At 44.3% G+C, this 19876-nt stretch overlaps 1 protein-coding gene across 1 annotated transcript in view; it reads right to left on the bottom strand.

Annotated features, from left to right (window-relative positions):
* The window catches only part of Entrep2 (endosomal transmembrane epsin interactor 2), a 419262-nt gene that overhangs the window by 222836 nt on the left and 176550 nt on the right, over nucleotides 1-19876 (bottom strand). Inside the window, exon 2 of the mRNA XM_059273396.1 lies at nucleotides 11721-11777. Coding sequence (XP_059129379.1) covers nucleotides 11721-11777 — 57 coding nt within the window. The remainder of the gene's footprint in view (nucleotides 1-11720; nucleotides 11778-19876) is intronic.

Genomic DNA, 19876 nt, shown 5'->3' with positions numbered 1-19876 from the left:
TTGAAAGGAGCCCACTATGCAGCCCAGGCTGACCTTGACATTGCAGTCTCCCAAGATTTAGAATTACAATCATGTGCTATCACAGCAAGTCTGGCTTCTTTAATGCATTTCTTTTGAGACTCATCCATATTGCATCCATCAGTACCAGGGCCTCTTCAGTCCCAGCAGCGCTCTGTTAGAAATCAAGCTGCTACTGACCTGGAAGCTTCGTCCCTACTGGATAGCCTTCCTAGCTCTAAAAGTTCTATGCATTCTGCCAGAGGAAAAAAGTAACCATCAGTCTTACTCAGGTGTGAACCCTACATGTACTAAAATAACAATGGACCTGGAAAGGCGTGCCAACTGGTGCAATAGAGGCTGGAATGTCACAGAAGTAACCAAGCACTTTCTGATTGGGTTTAAGGCCTCCTTCACAAGATGAAACCCATACCTGTTATCATTACTGGGCCAAGAACCTATGGCTGGACAGGTCAGAGTGCCTCAGAGAGAACCTACTACTATTGTTCTGCTACATGGACACAGTATTAAAACAACTCCTACTGTCCTGGACTATGTTCATAGATTAAGGCATTTCTCAACCCTCATCAGAGAAGCTTCTATTTGCAATAGATGATGATCAACACAGAGACCCACAACTGGCTGAGGTACAGAGAGTAAGAAACTGTAGAACGTCCAGCCTTAAATGGAATATATGAATGATGTATATATATATATATATATATATATATATATATATGATATACACACATCTGTGTGTGTGTGTGTGTGTGTGTGTGTGTGTGATATATCTCACTCCCTCCTCCAAAAGCACAGGAATCACTGTGGAAGAGGAGGCACAAAGAGTGGAAGAGCCAGAAGTGGCGGACGACTACAAGGAAGCCGTGTCTTCCAGACACAGCAGGAAGGCTCCTCACAGCACATGTGACAGCATGCACAAGACCTGTGGAAGGCTCAAGCCAGGCAAATCTCAGTGTGAAGAGGGGAGCTGGGCATGAAGTTAGCCAAGAAGCTATTGGCAATGCCTGGCTTCTGGGAGTGAGACAGTCAACTGACCACACCCAAAAATATTTGAGCAATAAAAAACAGGCCTTGATGGGCAAGAGGGGATGACAGACACAGAGATGTGTGGGAAGGGATAGGGGTGTGAATCTAGGAAGATTTGGGTGAGGGAAGGTGAATAAGACCAAAATACACTGTAGGAGAGTCTCAAAGAACTATTTTTAAAACATAAAGACAATGTAATGAAATGTGCTACATTAAAACACTCCAAGAGGATAAAGAAGTGTGTTCAACATCTTCCCAATGACACCTTTGAATAACAGATGGGTCTTACCAGGAGATACCAAGAGACCAGAGCTCTATGAGGTCAGAGAAATGATCTTTCCAGGTGTGCATTCAGTTGGTGAACGTGACAGATCTCACATCTCAGCTTGGAGAACATTCTCAATGGTTATCTGTACTCTACCTTACTTGGAACCCACCCAGGATGAAAAGTCTGACCCCTGGGAGAGAAATGTCACATACAGTTATAGGTAAGTGTTTTCATGCTGTAGTCGCTTAAGTAGTAGATGATATTCATGGCAGATTAGAAGAGTATTCAAAAAGCCTTTTAGTAAAAGCTAGGGAGTAAAATGACCATAAGCTTTTGAAAAGCCCCAGCATTCTTCTGGGAACACAGCATGTCACCTGGATGTGTAGAGTTGTGTTTATGCCCAAGATGGACTTGAGACATCTCTAAACTGTAGCCTCCAAGTCTAGGACTGAATGTAAGCAGGAAGTGAATGCTAAAGCAGATTGTCAGCTGCCTGGCATTACGTCGAAGGCGTGTCCCAGGGGACACACACAACCCCTTAGCAGAGACTAGGCATTGGCTGCAGGCATTTAAAGGAATCTTTGTCTAACCATGATCCAGCTAACTACTGGGTTTACTGAGTAGGCAATTCAGCAGCATGTCTGACAAAGAACACTACTTTATAAAATTAGTTAAGAAATCCCTAAACAAGCAAGCAGCAAAGTCTACAATAAACAGTATCAACAATGAAATATGGAGAGGGGTAAATTGAATTGCCATAGGTGCCATGTTCTATTCTTGAAAACGTCTGATTTGCAACAGGAAATTATATGACATGTAGAGATATAGCAAGCAAGGCACACGTGAGAGTGGAAAACAATCAATGTAAACAGTCCTGAGGAAGGCCAGATGGTAGGCTTGAAGACTTCAGCTTAGCTCTTTTAAATATACTGGAAAGACCTAAAATCTTGTTTAAGGGGGAAAAAAACTAAAGGAAAAAAACACAGGACAATGATGTCTCACTAAGTAGAAAATACCAAAAAGATGGCAGGGGTCATAAGAAAGTATCAACCATACATTATGGAGCTGAAGAGAACAGAAATTCAAATGAATATTTCTTCAGAGAAGTAAAACAGCAGGACTGGGTAGGTAGAAGGAATTAGCAGGGACCTGAAAGACCAGCTAATTGACATTATCCAGTCTGGACAGAAGGGGAACAAGGAACCAAGAAACACAACAGACCTTAAGCCAGTGGTTCTCAACCTGTTGGTTGCGACCCCTTTGGGGGTAGAATAATAACCCTTTTATAGGAGTCTCCTAAGACCATCAGAAAATGCAGATATTCACATTATGATTCATAGCAGTAGCAAAATTACAATTATGAAGTGACAGCGAAAATAATTTTATGGTTGGGGGTCACCACAATATGAGGAACGTATTGAAGGGTCTCAGCATTAGGAAGGTCGAGAACTGCTCCCTTAAACGATGCATGAAACACCACTAAGGATGCTAAACACGCATGAAGGGAGTGTAGAGAGGGGATGGGAGGAAAAGAAACAAAGGTTAGCAAAAATTTTTGAAGAAGTCGTGGCCCCAAACTTCTCAAATCTGATAAAAGACATGAATCTAAACGTCCAAGCCCAGGGAATTTCAAGTAGGTCAAACTTGAAAGAACTGAGACCTGGACACGTCTTAGGTCAACTGTCAAAAGCTGAAGTCGAAGAGAGATCACACAAGCAAGAACAAGTGACTGTCACTCACAAAGGATCCCCTCAAGATCAATAACTAGTCTCTCCTAAATCATATATGATAAAGGGCAACACGGGGCATAGTTAAGGCCATAAAATAGAATAAAAAGAAAAAAACCTATGAATCAAGAATTCTATATATAGCAAAACCATCCTTTTAAAATGAAGGAAAGTTTGAGCCATTCCGAAATAAAAACTTAGGAGAATTTGTTATGAGACACATCCTACAAGAAATGAGAGAAAGGGACAGTATCACACAGAAACGTAACTCTTCTCCTGTCTGATTTAAAATAAAATAAAACAGCATAAAAAAATGAAGAACAGAGTTACAGAAGTTCAGCTTTTTTTTATAGTATTGACATTAAGATAGTATTCATCTGAAGCAGGCTACCATATATTACGATGTTCATCTTGTTATCAAGGACAATAACTAAGACAACAATGCAAAAACACATTCTTAATAGAATTAGCCAGGTGGTGGATGGTGGCACACGCCTTTAATCCCAGCACTCGGGAGGCAGAGCCAGGCGGATCTCTGTGAGTTCGAGGCCAGCCTGGTCTACAGAGTGAGATCCAGGACAGGCTCAAAACTACACAGAGAAAACCTGTTTTTGTTTTTGTTCTTTTTTAAAAAAAAAAACCTAAATAAATAAATAAAAAGAATAGAATTAAAGTAGTCTGTTAGGGCTGGGGCTGGAGAGATGGCTCAGCCATTAAAGGCTAGGCTCACAATCAAAATTACCAAGTACTATGCTAGAAAACATGAAAGAGGGTAATAACACAGGATTAGAAAAACACTTTAACATGTAAGGCACTGAGAAAGAAAAGAGAGTCTGAGTCATGATCCTTCCTTATCAGAACTTAGGCTAAGTGGAAAATGCCTTCAATTGTGGGGCAGACATTGGCAACATATATTTTTAAAACCCAACCCAACCACATGATGTCTATAAGTCACTCACTTTATATTCACAGAGTTAGCAATTCTTCAGTGAATAGAAAAGGACAAGCAGGGATTGCTGGTGTTGTGCAAGAGGAGGGCCTGGGGAAAAAAGGGTATGAATTGACCTGTGGGTTGTGGGGCACATGTTTCATAAAACGTGAATGATGCTATGAAAAAAAAATTCATCCTAGAACAGAAAGTTCCTATCAAATTGCACAGGTGTCTGTCAAAATGAAAAGCTTAATACTAGGGTTAACCAGTAGAATGGATGTAGTTGAAGCCCAAATAGCTCTGGAAAATAAAATAGAGGAAATATACCCAGAAAGAAAGAAAAAGACAAGAAACTGATAGAAATGTTTAATGTAAAAGGTCAATTTAGCAGGTGTAATGTCTGTTTGGAATTCAAGAAAGACATACCAAAAAGGACAAAGAAGAGATAATTTGTTTTTAAATTGAAGCAAAATTTTCTTGAAGTATCTAATAAACAAATAATCAGAATGAGTATAGTCTCTGCAGTGTTTGCTAAACAGATCTGAAGTCAAAATATTAATAGCTTTTCAGAAATTGTAACCAAAAATGTCTATCAGTATTATAGGTATCATTTGTCCATAAATTCATTGATAAAAATCAATTCATTCATGATGAAAATAAATCCACAATCATTAGACAACTTTAGCCATTTAGTCTAAAATTTGTTAAAAAGAAAAATGTACAGAAATAGCCAGGAAAATTAGTCACAAAACAAAAACATGATTTGTTAGGAAGGCTGGTTAATTGAAGTGATAGTACTGGCTTCAGAGACTAACAGGTTCATTCCACAGCACAGACATCAATAAACAGACCCACATCCAGCAACGGGAGGGGGAAACACTTCATACATGAGGAGAAACGCTAACATTCAAAAGCTCCTACTGACACAGTGACTACTCATCCTTGGCTACATGATGAGGCACAGATAGCCTCAGGCATATAAAACTTTGCCACATAAATGGGGGAAAAGCTAAGCAGATTTTACAAGATTAAAAAGATAATAATATTTTTTTAAAAAAACAGGGCAGGAGGGATGGCTCAGCAAGTGAAGGCATATGCTGCCAAGTCTGATGACCTGAGTTTGACCTCCAGGATCCACATGACTCCTGCAGGTATCCTTTGACCTCCTCACTTGTGGCATGACACACACATACATACACACACACACACACACACACACACACACACACACAGATAGATAGATAGATAGATGGATGGATGGATGGATGGATGGACGGATGATAGATGATAGATAGATAGATAGATAGATAGATAGATAGATAGATAGATAGATAGATAATAAACCAAAGATGTGTCATTAAAAATTAAAAGACAACAGCATTATAAAGTATTGTTTGTTTAAAACAGAGAAGGATCCATGTATTAAGAAACCCACAGACAATGAAACAGTCTTATGATGAGAAACAGCACATTCACAAAGGAGCCAACCAAAAAGCCAGGTTCCTGTCATAAAAGGCAAGCAATAGTAAATATATCCCGTTCTTTAAAACGGATTCACAATGCTTTGCGATATATGAGATAATGTATAATTTGTTATATATAAAAATATTTCAACCTTGTGGATGGTTTCTTTGGAGGAGGAGGAGGACAAAGGGTTAGTTTTACTCTTTTCATGTAATAGTCCCCATAGTATAATTATTTCAAGTAAGGTAGGGAGGCAGGGTTCGACGCATTGCTAGTTTACATAAGCTTTTGAAATCATGCTACCTGTGATTACACATGAGAGCGTCACCATTAGGATCACAAATGTCACAAGGTGCTTCTCTCGAGTCTTTTGACACATCATCTAATTAGAGCTGTGTGGTCTGGGCACTAACTTGGGATTAGTTTACTGCAAAGAGGACCAGTCCCTCAATCGGAGACATTTCACATGACAAATGGCACCAGGTGAAAAAAAAACAAAAAAAACCAAAAACGTACATTGTTGTCACAGCTGCCATTGTTGTCACTGCTGCCGTTGGCTTTCAGTGTCTGAGAAGGCTCTCACAGAGTACTTCAGGAGTGTGTGCACCACGCCCCCCCCCACCCATGCACAGCATTTTCCTTCTTCTTATCCCTCTTGTATCATGCTCACAAGGTCTTCTCCCCCAAGTGCTGGTCAGGTGGCTGCTGTCCCTTCCCCTCCCCCATGGCAGATCCTTCCTCCGGTGTGTCACCAGCTTTGTGCTAGAAGACTTGACTCTGTCTTTCAACCCACAGCTGCTGCAGAGGCTCAGACTCATGCAAGGGAAGAGACACAGCACACCTAATAACCCGCTCACGTGTGAGAGTCTCAAAGGGATGCTGCTGTCGACTGACACTGGAGGCAGCCATCCCTGCCACCAACAAGGTCACTCACCCCTGAACTCACCCAGGGACTCCAGCAGGCATCTGACACTGCTTCTTTCTAACTACCACTAGGGACACTTTCTGTTCAGAGAAGTCAACTCACTGTGGCTGTCCCCACAGAGAAGAAAAGGCCAGTGATATCCCTGGGGATGAACTAGAAAGTTCACAGTGACCCTGTCTGTTTGCACCTCCAGAAAGATGGGCCATCATTAGGGAGAGGATAAACACAGGGGCTTGGGGAAAAGAAATCAAGACTTCAAGGTCTGTTGTTCTCTGTTTTGGCCAGTTGTAGATTTTTTGAAATAGTCTCCATCTGTAGCAGAAAGAAGATTCTTTGATGAGAGGAGAGAACTACACCTATCTGTAGCTATAAGGATACATGTATTTAGAATACAGTTAGAAAATATCCTGGTTTCAACTCCAATTCATTCATCTATAATGCAACCTTAACCTATACCTAAGGCTCAGGAAACATCACAGAAGAGGAGGCAGGAAGATCCTAAGAGCCAGAGGACCCAAACTTCTGCTGTGAAATAGTGTTTTCTATACATGATGGAAACTTCATCCATAAAATCTCAACATAGTCACCCAAACAAAATATCACAATGACAACGCCAGTTGACATGCCAACATAATGGGAGAAGCCTCATAAGGCCCCACCCCTGGATGAAGAACTATAGGCAATTAATGGCTGCTGAAAAAGGGAGACTCAATTTTCTCCAGGGATAGACCCCTGGTAGGTTATCTAATCCCAAGTGGTCAGCCCTAAACACATGTATGTAAGAACAACACTAAATGGGCTCAGCAAGTTGTGTGTGTGTGTGTGTGTGTGTGCGCGCGCGCGCGCGCGCGCGCGTGCGTGTGTGTAACAATAATTAAAGAAGAGGTCAATAATTTGAGATGGAATAGGGGAGATATGGAAGAGTTGGAGGGGGAGAGAGAGAAGTGGATAAATTATAACTAAAAAAGACTTCAAGGCATTCTAGCTATAGGACTCCAGCAAGCCCCTCCCCTCATCTTCCTCTGCTCCTCACAACTCACTCGTCACCTACAAAACTTACTTCTATTTTCTGGATTTGGGGAACTTGAGAGGGTCTTAAATACGGAGAGATGAACGTAGCATGCTTTACATGATGTCATGGCTTGGCTGTTGCTTGAGTGTGTAAATATGGCTCGTGGGTTATAATTTGGTTCTCAGTTTGATGATAATAGGGCCTAGTGGAGGAGGTTAGGCCACTGCGGTTGTGTCCTCAGAAGGGATGAATGACTGTCTCCTGAAGTGAGCTACTGCAAGAATGGCTTGTTATAAAAGGAAGAGGCTGGCTGCTGCCTAGTGTCTGACTTCCTGGCCCATCATGTTCTTTCTTCTGCACGCACTCCCACCATGATGCCACGTGTCATGAGACCCAACAGAGGCTGAACCAATGAGACCACCATATTTTGTACTTTGTCTCCAAAATTGTGAGCTAAATATGCCTTTTTTCTTTATTAAGAAGTATACAGCCTTAGGTGTAATGTCCTAGGCAGATACTGACTGGCGTGTGTGTGTGTGTGTGTGTGTGTGTGTGTGTGTGTGTGTGTGTGTGTGTACGAGCATGCCAAGTAGCTTTGAGAAAAAAACAAACAGGCACCGAGATCTGTCAATAGTCTATGTTAGGATGTTGTGAGAGGAGGCTGGGGACTGCTAAAAGCACAGAGAAGAGAGGGCCAAGTGAACAAATATTAAAGTGGTAAAAGTGAGACCCTGTGGATAAGTATGGAAAGACATATGTAAGATGTAAGAGTGACTCCTCAGCATCCAGGCTGGGGTGTGGCAGTGTAAAAGGCGATGTACAACTCAAGGGATGTGTAGTTAGAGACAAAGCAGCAGGCAGAAGAACCAGCAGGCAGGAGGGGATGTCTCTGAGGCCCATGGTAGGTTGGGTGGGAGAAAGGATTTTGGAGTCAAAGACTTGGGTTCAAGTATGAGTTAGTTGTGTTAAGGCCTGGAGGTTTCCCCTTCTCTTCTAAAATACACAAGTGACTCTTGCCTGTATTACTGGGAAGAGAAGCGCACACATCACACTCAACCAAGGGCCACCACTGTTACCCACAGTATTTCAATGGTATTACTGCAAATGGAGCATTTCGGGTCATTCACCTAATAATCCTGAGTGACAGCTACTTTCACGTGTCTGTTGTAGAATATTATTTTAAGATGTGTTGCATTTGTTTGTACTGTGGAACATTTGTTTAATGATGCAAAGATGTGTTGCATTCTTTTATGTTGTATTTGTTTAACTCTGTGAAGCTGTGTTGCTTTGCCTGATGGTCTAATTAAGAGCTGCACAGCCAACAGCAAAGCAGGAGAGCCGGGCCGTGGTGGCGCACGCCTTTAATCCCAGCACTTGGGAGGCAGAGCCAGGCGGATCTCTGTGAGTTCGAGGCTAGCCTGGGCTACCAAGTGAGTTCCAGGAAAGGCGCAAAGCTACACAGAGAAACCCTGTCTCGAGAAAAAAAAAAAAAAAGTAGGAGAAAGGATAAGTGGGCTGGCAGGCAGAAAGAATAGATAGAGGGAAAAATCTGGGAGGAAAAGAGGAGAGATCAAGGATCAAGAGAAGGAGGAGGATGCAAGGGGCCAGCCACCCAGCTACACAGCCAGCCACAGAGTAAGAGGGAAAGTAAGAATTACAGAAGTAAGAGAAAGGCAAAAGTCCAGAGGCAAAAGGTAGATGGGATAATTTAAAGTTAAGAAAAGCTGAAAAGAAACAAGCCAAGCTAAGGTCAGGCATTTATAAGTAATAATAACTCTCCATGTGTGATTTATTTGGGAATTGGGTAGCAGGCCCTCCAAAAGAGTAAAGAGTAATAAAACAACCAACAACATGTGTCAACGTGGCAAGCACATAATTCCTAGCTAGGTACTTGGTGGGACACTAGTTTTGATGTTGCTATGATGTATTTAACATGAAATGAACATTTAAGTCAATAATCTTTGAACAAAGCAGAATGTCCTGCCTAATGTGGGGACTTCTCATAGGGCTTCATCCAATCAGTTGAAAGTCCTATGAGAAGAAAGAATGACTTCCTCCCAAGTAAAGGGACCAGGCTTCAGACTCAAGGGACACTCACTCTCCCCTGAGGGGCTAGCCTACAGGCCCAGGCTGTAAATTTTGGCCTTGCTAACAATCTCATGACATTCTTTAAAGTAAATACCCTAATAGATGAGCAGGCAGAGATTAGCTAGATACCTCCTGTTTGTTGTGTTTTCTGGGGACCCCCTGACTGATACATAGATATGTAAATATGTAGAGTTGGGCCTCTGTATCCATGGATTCTGCACAGACCAAAGAACATTCTTATGGGAGAGACAAATAACTACCCATCGAAACTTCCCTCCCTCCACAGTGTGCAGCTGCCTCTGAGAGGTGTCTATCCAGACAGGCAGCATCTGCAAGCCTCCTACGTAACAATGGCCTGGTGACAAGTTCTTACCATGAGATGTACACAGGATGTGCATAAGTGTTAGGCTAAGGAGACCCAACCCCACCTCCCGTGTGTCCTCACTGAATCCCAGAGACTCCACAGGCATAGGGAATAGGGGGACCCTAAATGTTAAGACCCACAATCTCTCTAAAACCTTCTGTGGAGAAAGGATCTGCTGAGGGCAGAGTCTGCACTGGAGAGCCAATGGGAGTAAATCTGCACTGCACAGAGGCACTAAAAATCTGGGGTTTGGCACAGTGGCTAGCATGTCCCCAGTGAAGCCCTTCATCCTCCAGCTGGACCCTGGGAGGAGATCAATCAAGGCAAGGTGAATGTGAGCACCTTCCAGAGAGCAGCTGGTCCTACACCAATCACCCAGCAAGACTCACTTGGAACACTGCCTCCGCAGGCCCAGCTGCTGCCATCCCCTCCTCCCTGCACCAGGCTCCGAAACCTCTCCAGCTTTCCCAGGATCCATCTGAGCCACATCCATAAGGTATTTCTAAGGCACCTGCATCCTGGCCACCCTGTGATGATCTCCACTCTGGGACTAGGACAGGAAATAGAGGAGGGGGTGGCTGGGTGACAAAAGTTTTATGTTTTTACATCCATCCTAAGGAACACAGTCTCTTGTTAGGCGGCTGGCATCCAAGGTCTTCATCTGTCTGTCCTGTGGGGGTACGTGGAGGAATAGAACAGACTGTCCCTGCGTTGAGAAGTTACGGCTGGTCCCCAGCCAGTGTGTGCACTGCCAACCCACCCTACACAGAGCCAGCTTCTTGATCCCCATGCTGGAGTTGCCATAAGGTTGTTCATCCAAGAAGGGAAGGGCTGGGAGCCGGTATGGAGAGCACACAGAAGAAAAAAGAAAAGACCAGCTGTTTTTTGTTGTTGTTTAAGCAGGATGGAGGGTGCACCAGGATTCACTACATCAGCCTCCCCCTCCACTTTTCTGCACATTTGAAATTTTCTATATTAAAAAAATTAAATAAACTCTTCTGTGAACAGAACTACTCAAGAGGAAGCTCAACCGAATTCAAGCCACTATCTCCCCTGACACCACTTCAGAGTATCACAGTCACATTCATGAAGGAAGTATCTTCCACTCCACAAACGCATTTGTTTTTTCCCGTTTCCATTAATATTTAGTATGCGTCATTATCTCCCAGTCTTATCACTTAAAACAAGATTTTGAATAATTGATTAATACAAAAGGCGAACATAACCACACTGCCTTGTTCAGTGCCCATCAAAGCTCTTCTTCTAGTCCTGACACAGACACATCAATATATTAATGCATACATTGAAAAGACCAGCCTACAGATCAATACACACAGAGATGCTTGGGGTACTTCTCAGAGGGAAAACCCATCACCCTTTCCCACCCCTGGTGTGGTCCACGCCTCCTCACCCTGCCCAGTAACGATTCAAGAAAGAATATTTTATACATGCAATTTCTTAAGTTTCTTGAACTCTGGTAGAATGTGTGTTGCTCCCATCTCCTGTGTAAGTATTTGCCCATGCACACAGAGATCTTAGTGGCTGGAGAAAGCATCAGCATCCAGACTTTCAAAATGTCTTTGTTCTCAGTGTGTCCTCGAGGGATGCCATCAAAGCCAACAGACAAAGGATGTGGTAGGACAGTCTTAGGAATCACTCAAGGGGCATGCTGGGAAGTACAGCATGCCAACCCAGCATGCCAATGCACAGAAGTTCTTGAAAGCCCGTCAGCATGTAAGCAGACACTATGTACAAAAGTCTGCCATCAGCACGTAGCAGACACTAGGCACCACCTCCTGCCAACAGCTGAAAGCTGGCTGCCACTGCCTCCGCCACACTCGCTCCTCTGCAGGCGAAGCACTGTCCAAGGCCACCTGGAGCTGCGGGTACCACTTACCACAAGTGAGAGAGGCCTCTTCCAGGAGACGACACCGATGAGGCCAGACAACAGCACCTGGAAGGAAGGAGAGGAGAGGGAGGTGAGACACTTGGCCATCTTTCAGATCAACTTCAACCTGTTCCACCCATGAAAGGGCATGTGAAATCCATACACTACAAGAGTGGTGTTCCCATGAGCTGGGTCTCCACTCCAGATGATCACAGCCTGTGGCCACACTCACCTGGCTGCTCAAGATCCCCGGGCACTACAGAGCAGATTGCATCGTGTACTGCATTTCAGGGTGTGTGAGGGATGGGCTTCCAGACTCTCCACAAAGCTGCTTAGTGCTCTCCAGTCCTCTAACTTACTTGGCTGAGTTCTACACAATCACAGAAAGGATGGGAGATACCCCCTGGAGCAAAGGCTAGGCCACCCCTTACTCACTGGCCACTCTGAAGAGTGATGTGGCTGCCCATCATGCCACCTTCCCTCCAGCCCCTGTGTTCTCAGTAAAGCTTCCCACCTCGATAATAAGCAATATCTCCTTAGACAGCTCTGAAACTTTCTAGACTCCAAATCACAGCAGCCCATGTGGCCCTTTCCTGACCAAGCCCTGGCTATCCTTGCCCTGGACCCCACTATCACCCCTGCTTCTCTTCTCCCATGTCATCTTTAGCACACTGATACACTGTGTGTTCATACCTTAGAAAACCACTGTTCAAGTGTGTGACATCATCTAGCCCGAGGCCCACCTTTTCTAAAGGCTACACGTATCAGGGAAGACACTGGCTTTGTTCCCAGATTCTTGGTCTCCCTGGGTCCAGGAATAACCAATGACTATGGAGACAAAGCTACTTCCCATCCAACATCCGTAATTCAGCTTCCACAACTTAACAGAAACCCTGCTTCTCAAGGTCACAGAGAGGTCACCAAATGCTACAAGGTCCTTGCCCATTAAAAGATCATCCACCGAAGAGATCCCACTCCTCCAGGCTCTGTGGTTCTCCATCACCTCATGCTCTTCCCATTTTCCAAGCTGCCCTCCTCAGCATCTTTTAGAGTCCTAATCCCTGATCCCAGGTTCCCAAGATATTTGTCCCCTCTCCCAAGTCACATGAGAAACTAGCTATCATGCAGCCCTACTAACCCTCACGGCCCAGAGCTCTGTCCTGTCTGCTAGGCATCTCACCCCCTGTGGCTTCTTTTCCTGGTACCTGTTGCTCTCCCACTCAACACATTGCAAATGCATCTGAAGCCATAACCTTCCAGACCTGGTGTTCCTCTTACAATCTCAACTTTCCAAAACAATGCTACTCCTTTCTGGCTACTCATGACTAAATCTCATCCCTTGCCAGCCCAGGCACCCCTGTATCTAAACAGATTCAGGGCAGGAGCCTCTAGCTTGCTGTTTAAGACAATCATTCATGAGGCCTTATCATAAATAAGTTATTTGGACACGAGATCCTGGAAAGATGGATCACATACACCCGCCACTGAGGGACTGGGTCAGGCGGCCAAGGACCCAACTGGAAGCCTTGGATACTTTTCCCCTGTGACTGCACAAGGGCCCACCAGACCTTTGAGGCTCATGCTACTAACAGAAGCTACAAAGTCTGCTTGGTCACTGTGTTAGTGTTCTGTTGCTGTGAATAGACATGACCAAAGCAACTCTTACAAAAGAAAGCATTTAACTGGGACTTGCTTACAGATTTAGAGGGTTAGTCTATGATCATCATGGTGGGAAGCAGTCAGGAATGGTGCTAGAGCAATTTAGCTGAGAGCTTTCCATCCTGATTTATAGGCAGCAGGCAGAGAGAGAGAGAGAGAGAGAGAGAGAGAGCGCGAGCGAGCACAGGAGCCTGGTGTGGACTTTTAAATCATGAAAGCCCACCCCCACTCCCAGAGACACACCTCCTACTCCTTCTCAAATGGTCTACCAAGTGATGACTAAGCATTCAAACAGGAGCCTCTGGAGGTCATTCTCATTCAGACCCACCACAGTCACAGACTGCAGTCGGTAGAACCAGATCTTACAGCCAACAGGCTTTAGTCAATGCACGGGAATCCTCCAGTCAGTATTGACCGTTAACTACAACCTTTAATCTCCACCATGTGCTGTCCAGCATCCTCTTCTGGATATTCTCTCTTTAACGCTGGGGAGACCTTGGCTTCTACCTCTCTGGTCTCTGGGCATCCGAGTCTAACTCTTCCAAAGGTCCCTAGAACCATGCATGACTTGACTTCTAGCCCCAATACCCAAACATCCCCAACAGCCTCTGTGAGGCCAGATCCATCACTGCTTGATAGACACCATGGTCTCAACTCATTTTAAAGTTAGATTGCAGGACCATTTCTCTAGTGGACATCTTGTTACAATTCCAGTCACCATCTCCTGCTTCACCTTTCAAACTCCAGCTCCATTCCTTCACCTCCAGAGTTTCCTCTTCAGGTTGATTTGAAATTCCCACCAAGACTGCCATCATTTTCTGAGCTCACTATATAGTTCAAAGGTCAGTAAGCAGCAAAGCTGGACTGAGTCATCTGCCGTTAGATTGTCCCCTGCTTTCTTCCATGCCCAGACATTAGCCTTACTCACTCACCCCTGCCTATATGATGAAGTGCCCTTAGGAGAAGGGGGCTCTCCCTCCCCTTCCCTCCACCTCTCTCTCATATGAATGTACCAAATAAAGCTCTCCTGGGCCATCAACAGGTGAGTATCTGCAAGCCAGGAAGATAACCCTCACGAGACACAAACCATGTTGGCACCTCGGCTTTGGCCTTTGCAACCTCTAGAACTGTGAGACAAAGTTTACATTATCTAAGCCATGGAGTTCTGCTCTGGTATAGTAGCAAGAATTGATTAATATGTAGTATAAGTATCAGCATAACAAAGTACCTGAGATAATTCACTTACACAGGGCACAGATAGAATAGGAAAAGAGCTCAGTAGGTTAAAGGCTTCCTGGGTAACCAGGAGGACCTGAGTTCAATCCCAGTAGCCATGTAAAAGCTGAGCTCGGAGGTACATCTTTTACAACTCCGGTGCTGGGGAGGGGGGGGCAAAGGAAGGTGGAACCCTGGCCAGGCAGGCTAGTCAGTTGATGAACTCTAGGTTCAGTGAGAGACTTGGTCTCCAAAGGTAAGGTGGAGAGCAAGAGGCAGATACTTGATGCTGACCTTTGGCCTCCCCACATGTCTGTGCACACACAGAGACATGTACATAAGCATGCACTCATGAACACATACTCATGCAAATACCACACACATACACACACACACACACACACACACACACACACACCACCACCACCACCACCACACACACACACACACACACACACACAAATACGGTTTACTTGGTCTCATAGTTCTGGAGGTCTAGGTACACAACTGGCTAGCTCTGCTGCCCCTGCCTGTGGTAAGGACAGCACAGTATGAATAAGGTGTGTGAAGAAGAAAAGCCTCAGGGCCAGAAAGCAAAGGAAGGAAGGGAAGGATGCACCACAAAACCCTCCAAGAGCTTTCATCCAATCACCTAAGGGTGTCCCACATGATCTCTCACAGCTAGCACTTCCCAGTAAGCAGCACCAGTTAGGAGACTGAGACTTCAATGCATTGGCCTCTCAGGGACATTTAAGATTCAAATCACTGCATATGCTACTCTACCTGGAGTGGGGTGCTGGACTCTACAATATCTACCACTCTCTCTCTCTCTTGCTTCCACATAAGCAGCAGGCTTCCTACCTCCCGGTGTAGACACACTGGGGCCAGTTCCAAGGACAGCAAGGGCCATGCCAGCACAGTTCAGAGAAGGACTTTCAAGCTCCAGTGAGGGGACACTTCCTCTGTAGGGACACCTGCCCATGCTCACTGGTGACCCAGGAGAGGGAGAGCCATCCTTCAGAGCACAGTACAAAAGAATTTCAAAGCCTCTGCTCCTTGAACGAGTGGTCTTAGTTTGAGCTATATTTTTGCCCAACTCCAGCAGCTTCCAGTGAGGAGCTGTGGCACGTTCTGGGGGCTCGGTAGCTCTGTAGGTTTATTTTATATCATGCCTATGAGGAAAGGGATTGTGAATCAAGCTGTGAAATTACCACACCATGAAACTGCTGACCCATTTAATTGACGGGTTTTGTTATTCAAAGTCCACAATTTGCGAAGAATGTAGAAAAAACTGCAGAAGGTCAGAGAAGAGTAACATGTAATTAAACAGCTGTGGAAAGAAAAGGCAAAAACAGGAGCGGCAGGGCACAGCTACTCAGAGGGGAGGCTTCACCTTTCAAGCACATCGAGTTACAAGGATACCAGCTCGCTCTTTCCGCTTCCCTACCCGACCTAGGAGAGGCCAGGGATAAAATTGGAATTGAGTCAGAAGTTCCTGCTGCAGATGGTGATGAAGAAGGTAATAGACTGTCAGGTAGTAATGGCCCTATTAGAGCCAACAGTGTTTTCCATTGACGGTGCCACTGCCGGCCAGAGAGGCCTGGAATCCGCGAGCTCTGTAGATCTTGTCTTCCTAACGCTAGGATGTTCTGTTGATGCCTACAATCAAGAATTTTGTTCAGATCATCAGATCCAATTCAAAGGCAAATGATGAGGCAATATTTTCAGCAGTGGAACTCGTCCTTCTAGAAGGAAGATGAGGGCCAATTCAATTACTTTCCCCCCAACACATGGCAGGTGTGCCCAGCAGCTACTGCGAAGTCAGCTTACCGCCAAGAGGCTGCGTTTGCTCCGTGCCTGGGGAAGGAAGCTGTTGCAAAAATGGAGAAAGTGATCTGCCCGGGATGAACGATGCCTCGTGAGCTGTAACAGCCGGAGCGCTTCAGACGGCAGCTCTGTCTCAAGCCATTCCTGGTCAGCTTCACATGGAGGGATGGACCGCCACCCCACCCCACCCCCGCCCGCCCCACTCATGTTCTTTGTCTTGCTCTCAGCCACGTGACAAGGCTGGTTCAGCTGCTTAGTCTTTTATTCTTCTCTACCACCAGGAAACAAACTCACCATCATGCCAGCCCCGCCCATGACTGTCTTCTCTTGAATTCACTCTTCACCATTCCTTCTTCTCATTACCAGAGACTTCCAGTCTGTGGCCCCAGCCTCCTCCACACCATTTCCTAGCAGTAGGGAGCTGCACTCTTATACTGAGCTTATAAAGTTCCACAAAAAGCCCTCCGTGTGCTTTCACGGGTCCTGTCACTCTACGGGACCAGATCTTGCAGAAACAGAAGTCAGGCCATTCTCTTCCCAAGCTCTTTGAAACTGAGTTCAAAAGCTATCTGTGCTATGGTTTTACAGCCTCTAATTTATGGTCCTACCCTGTACCTGGCTCCCCCAAGCTCATTGTCACATAGGCTATCCCAGACTACATTACATGGCATAGACTTTCCTGTCAAGTAACATTCAAGCTTATATCCTTGAAAGGATATAAAGATCAGATATTTTCCTTTGTTTGGGACATTTCTCTGAAGACTCCTTCTCCTCTTCCTCTCCTCTCTCATCATTCTGTCCATGACAGCTCTCTCTATTACCCTTACTTTGAGCTATATTTTAATTGCTTTAAATGTATTCTTTGAGGATTAAGTACAATGTATTATATATATATATATATATATATATATATATATATATATATATATATCCTCTTCTCCCAACTTCTTAAAGACCCTCCCACACCTTCCTACCCACTCAACTTTTTATTTTCATTCTCTCTTAAGAAAAATCAAGTCCAGTTTGTGTTGGCCAACTACTCCTGGGCACAGGGCCTGCCCTGGAATGTGGTTGATATATATGCCAGGTGTCGCTCCATTGAAGACAACCGACATTTTCTCACCCATCAGCTATCAAATGCCAATGGCTCCTCAGTTAAGGATGGAACTACGTTTTGTGTTGCTTGAACTTGCTGTCACATGTGCATGCTATCATAATCTCTGGGAGCTCATATCTTCCTCTGTCCTGTTGTGTCTAGAGAACACTAATTCCTTAAAGTCACTCATCACCTCTGGCTCTTACAATCTTTCTTCCCCATCTTCAGAATAGATCCCTAAGCCTTGAGGAGAGAGAAGTAATACAGACACCATACTCAGGGCTGAGCATTCTAATGTCTCTTATTCTCTTTACACTGTGGATTGCCATGTTAATTACCATCTACTGAAAGAAGTTTCTCTGAAGAGGCTGAGCAATGGACTGATTTTGAGTATAGCAATATATCATTAGGAGTCATTTTATTGCTATTTGGCAGTCAATTTATTCATTTGGCAGATTAACAGTAATGGGTTTTCCCCTAGGGCTCATGACCTATCTAGCCACAGGTTCACAGCCTCATTGATGGTGTTAGATATGGGTTCTATCTCATGCAGTAGACTTTAAATCTAGTCGTCAAAAAGTAGTTGCTTATTTCCATGACATTCATGTCACTATCGCATTAGTAGGCATATCTTACCAGCTCAGTTGTTATTGTAGTTTTTTAGGGTTCACAGCTGGATGAGATCAGTGATTACTTTTCTCCTCCAGGAGCATGCATAGCATCTTCAATCACTGTGAAAGCTAGCCAACGAGGATGAAGCTTCTAGTAGAGTACCAGCTAGATTTCTCCATTTTATAACTCAAATATGTGTTGTCTTCAGCAATAGGTTCTTGTCACCGAGTTCTATAGGGCAACCAATAGCACCAACAATAGCCTGTAATGTTTTGAGGGGTCTATGGTGCCCCCTTGGCCAACAACTGAAAAAAAGGGTAACCCATTCTTGGTACTCTCTCCACTCCCATTCAATACAGTGCTTTACGTCTCAGCTAGAGCAACAAGACAACCTAGGCAATCAAGGGGATCCTTATTTGCAGATGGGATAAGTTTCTCCACAGAAGACCCTAAAGGGCCAACAGGAAACTTATACGTTAGAAAATACATTCAGCATATTCAGGATATGAAACTGACACATAAATATCAGTAGCATTTACAACAAACACACTCAGAAAGAGATCATGGAAACATTTCCATTCAAAATTGCCTCAAAAAAAATCCTGGGATAATTCTAACTAAGGAAATCAAAGGCATGTATAATAAAAACTTTAAAACATAGAAGAAATTAAAGAATACACCAGAAGATGGAAAGGCCTCCCATGCTCATGGGTTGGTAGGATTAATACAGCAAAAATGGTCATCCTACAAAGCAATCCAAATGCAATGCAATTCCTACCAAATTCCAACATAATTCTTCATAGAAAATGAAAAAAAAAAACCTTCAACTTCATATTGAAACATACTCACAAAAAAAGAAAGAAAAAGAAAAAAACAGGATAGCTAAAACAATATTGAAATCCTAAATAATAAAAGAACTGCTGGAGACATCATCATTCCTGCTTTTTAAGTTACACTACAGAGACAAAGTAATAAAACCAGCATGGAACTGGCATAAAAACAGACATGTTGACTGATGTGATTGAACTGAAAACACAGGCGTTAAGTCCATACACCTATGGACACCTAATTTTTGATAAGGAAGCAAAAAATACGCACTGGAGAAAAGACAGCATCTCCAGCAAACGCTGATCGTCAAACTGGACGGCTGCATGTACAAGAATGAAAAAAGATCCATCTCTATCACTCTGCACAAAACTCAACTCCAGCGTAAGACCTGGTGCTCTGAATCTGACAGAAGAGAAGGTGGGGCATAGGCTTGAGCACGTCGGCACGGGAAAGGACTTCGGAACAAGATGCAGAAGCATGGGCACTAAGACCAACGCCATAAATACAGACAGTCAAGGGACTTCGGGAAACTGAAAAGCTTCTGTACAGCAAAGAACACTGTCATTTGAGAATACCAGTGTCGTGTAAGGAACGAAAAGATCATCCAGAAGGAAGACATGCATTAATACAAGTATTAATTAACTACAGAGGCAGAGAGCCCCTTCCCAGGGTTGTTGGTGGAATTTTTGAGGGTAACATGACATGGTCCTCATTTTCTTGTATGCTCTCAGCTCTTAGACACATCCCAGCCTGCCTGCATGCTTCCTCGTGGTCAGCAGTTAAACCCAGAGAATTCCTCTCATGCCTCACAGCTTCAACATGTGATATGGTCTAAGGCCCTCAGCAAGCTAGGCCCACCCAGCACAACGCCTCCCCCGCCCCATTTCTTCATCAAATTGACCCAGGACCTAAAACACACTTCTGCTAA

Source organism: Peromyscus eremicus, chromosome 1 (genome assembly GCF_949786415.1).
Source record: "Peromyscus eremicus chromosome 1, PerEre_H2_v1, whole genome shotgun sequence".
In the NCBI taxonomy this organism is placed as follows: domain Eukaryota; kingdom Metazoa; phylum Chordata; class Mammalia; order Rodentia; family Cricetidae; genus Peromyscus; species Peromyscus eremicus.
Note: the sequence above shows the minus strand (reverse complement) of the source record. Positions and strands in the feature narration are given on the sequence as shown.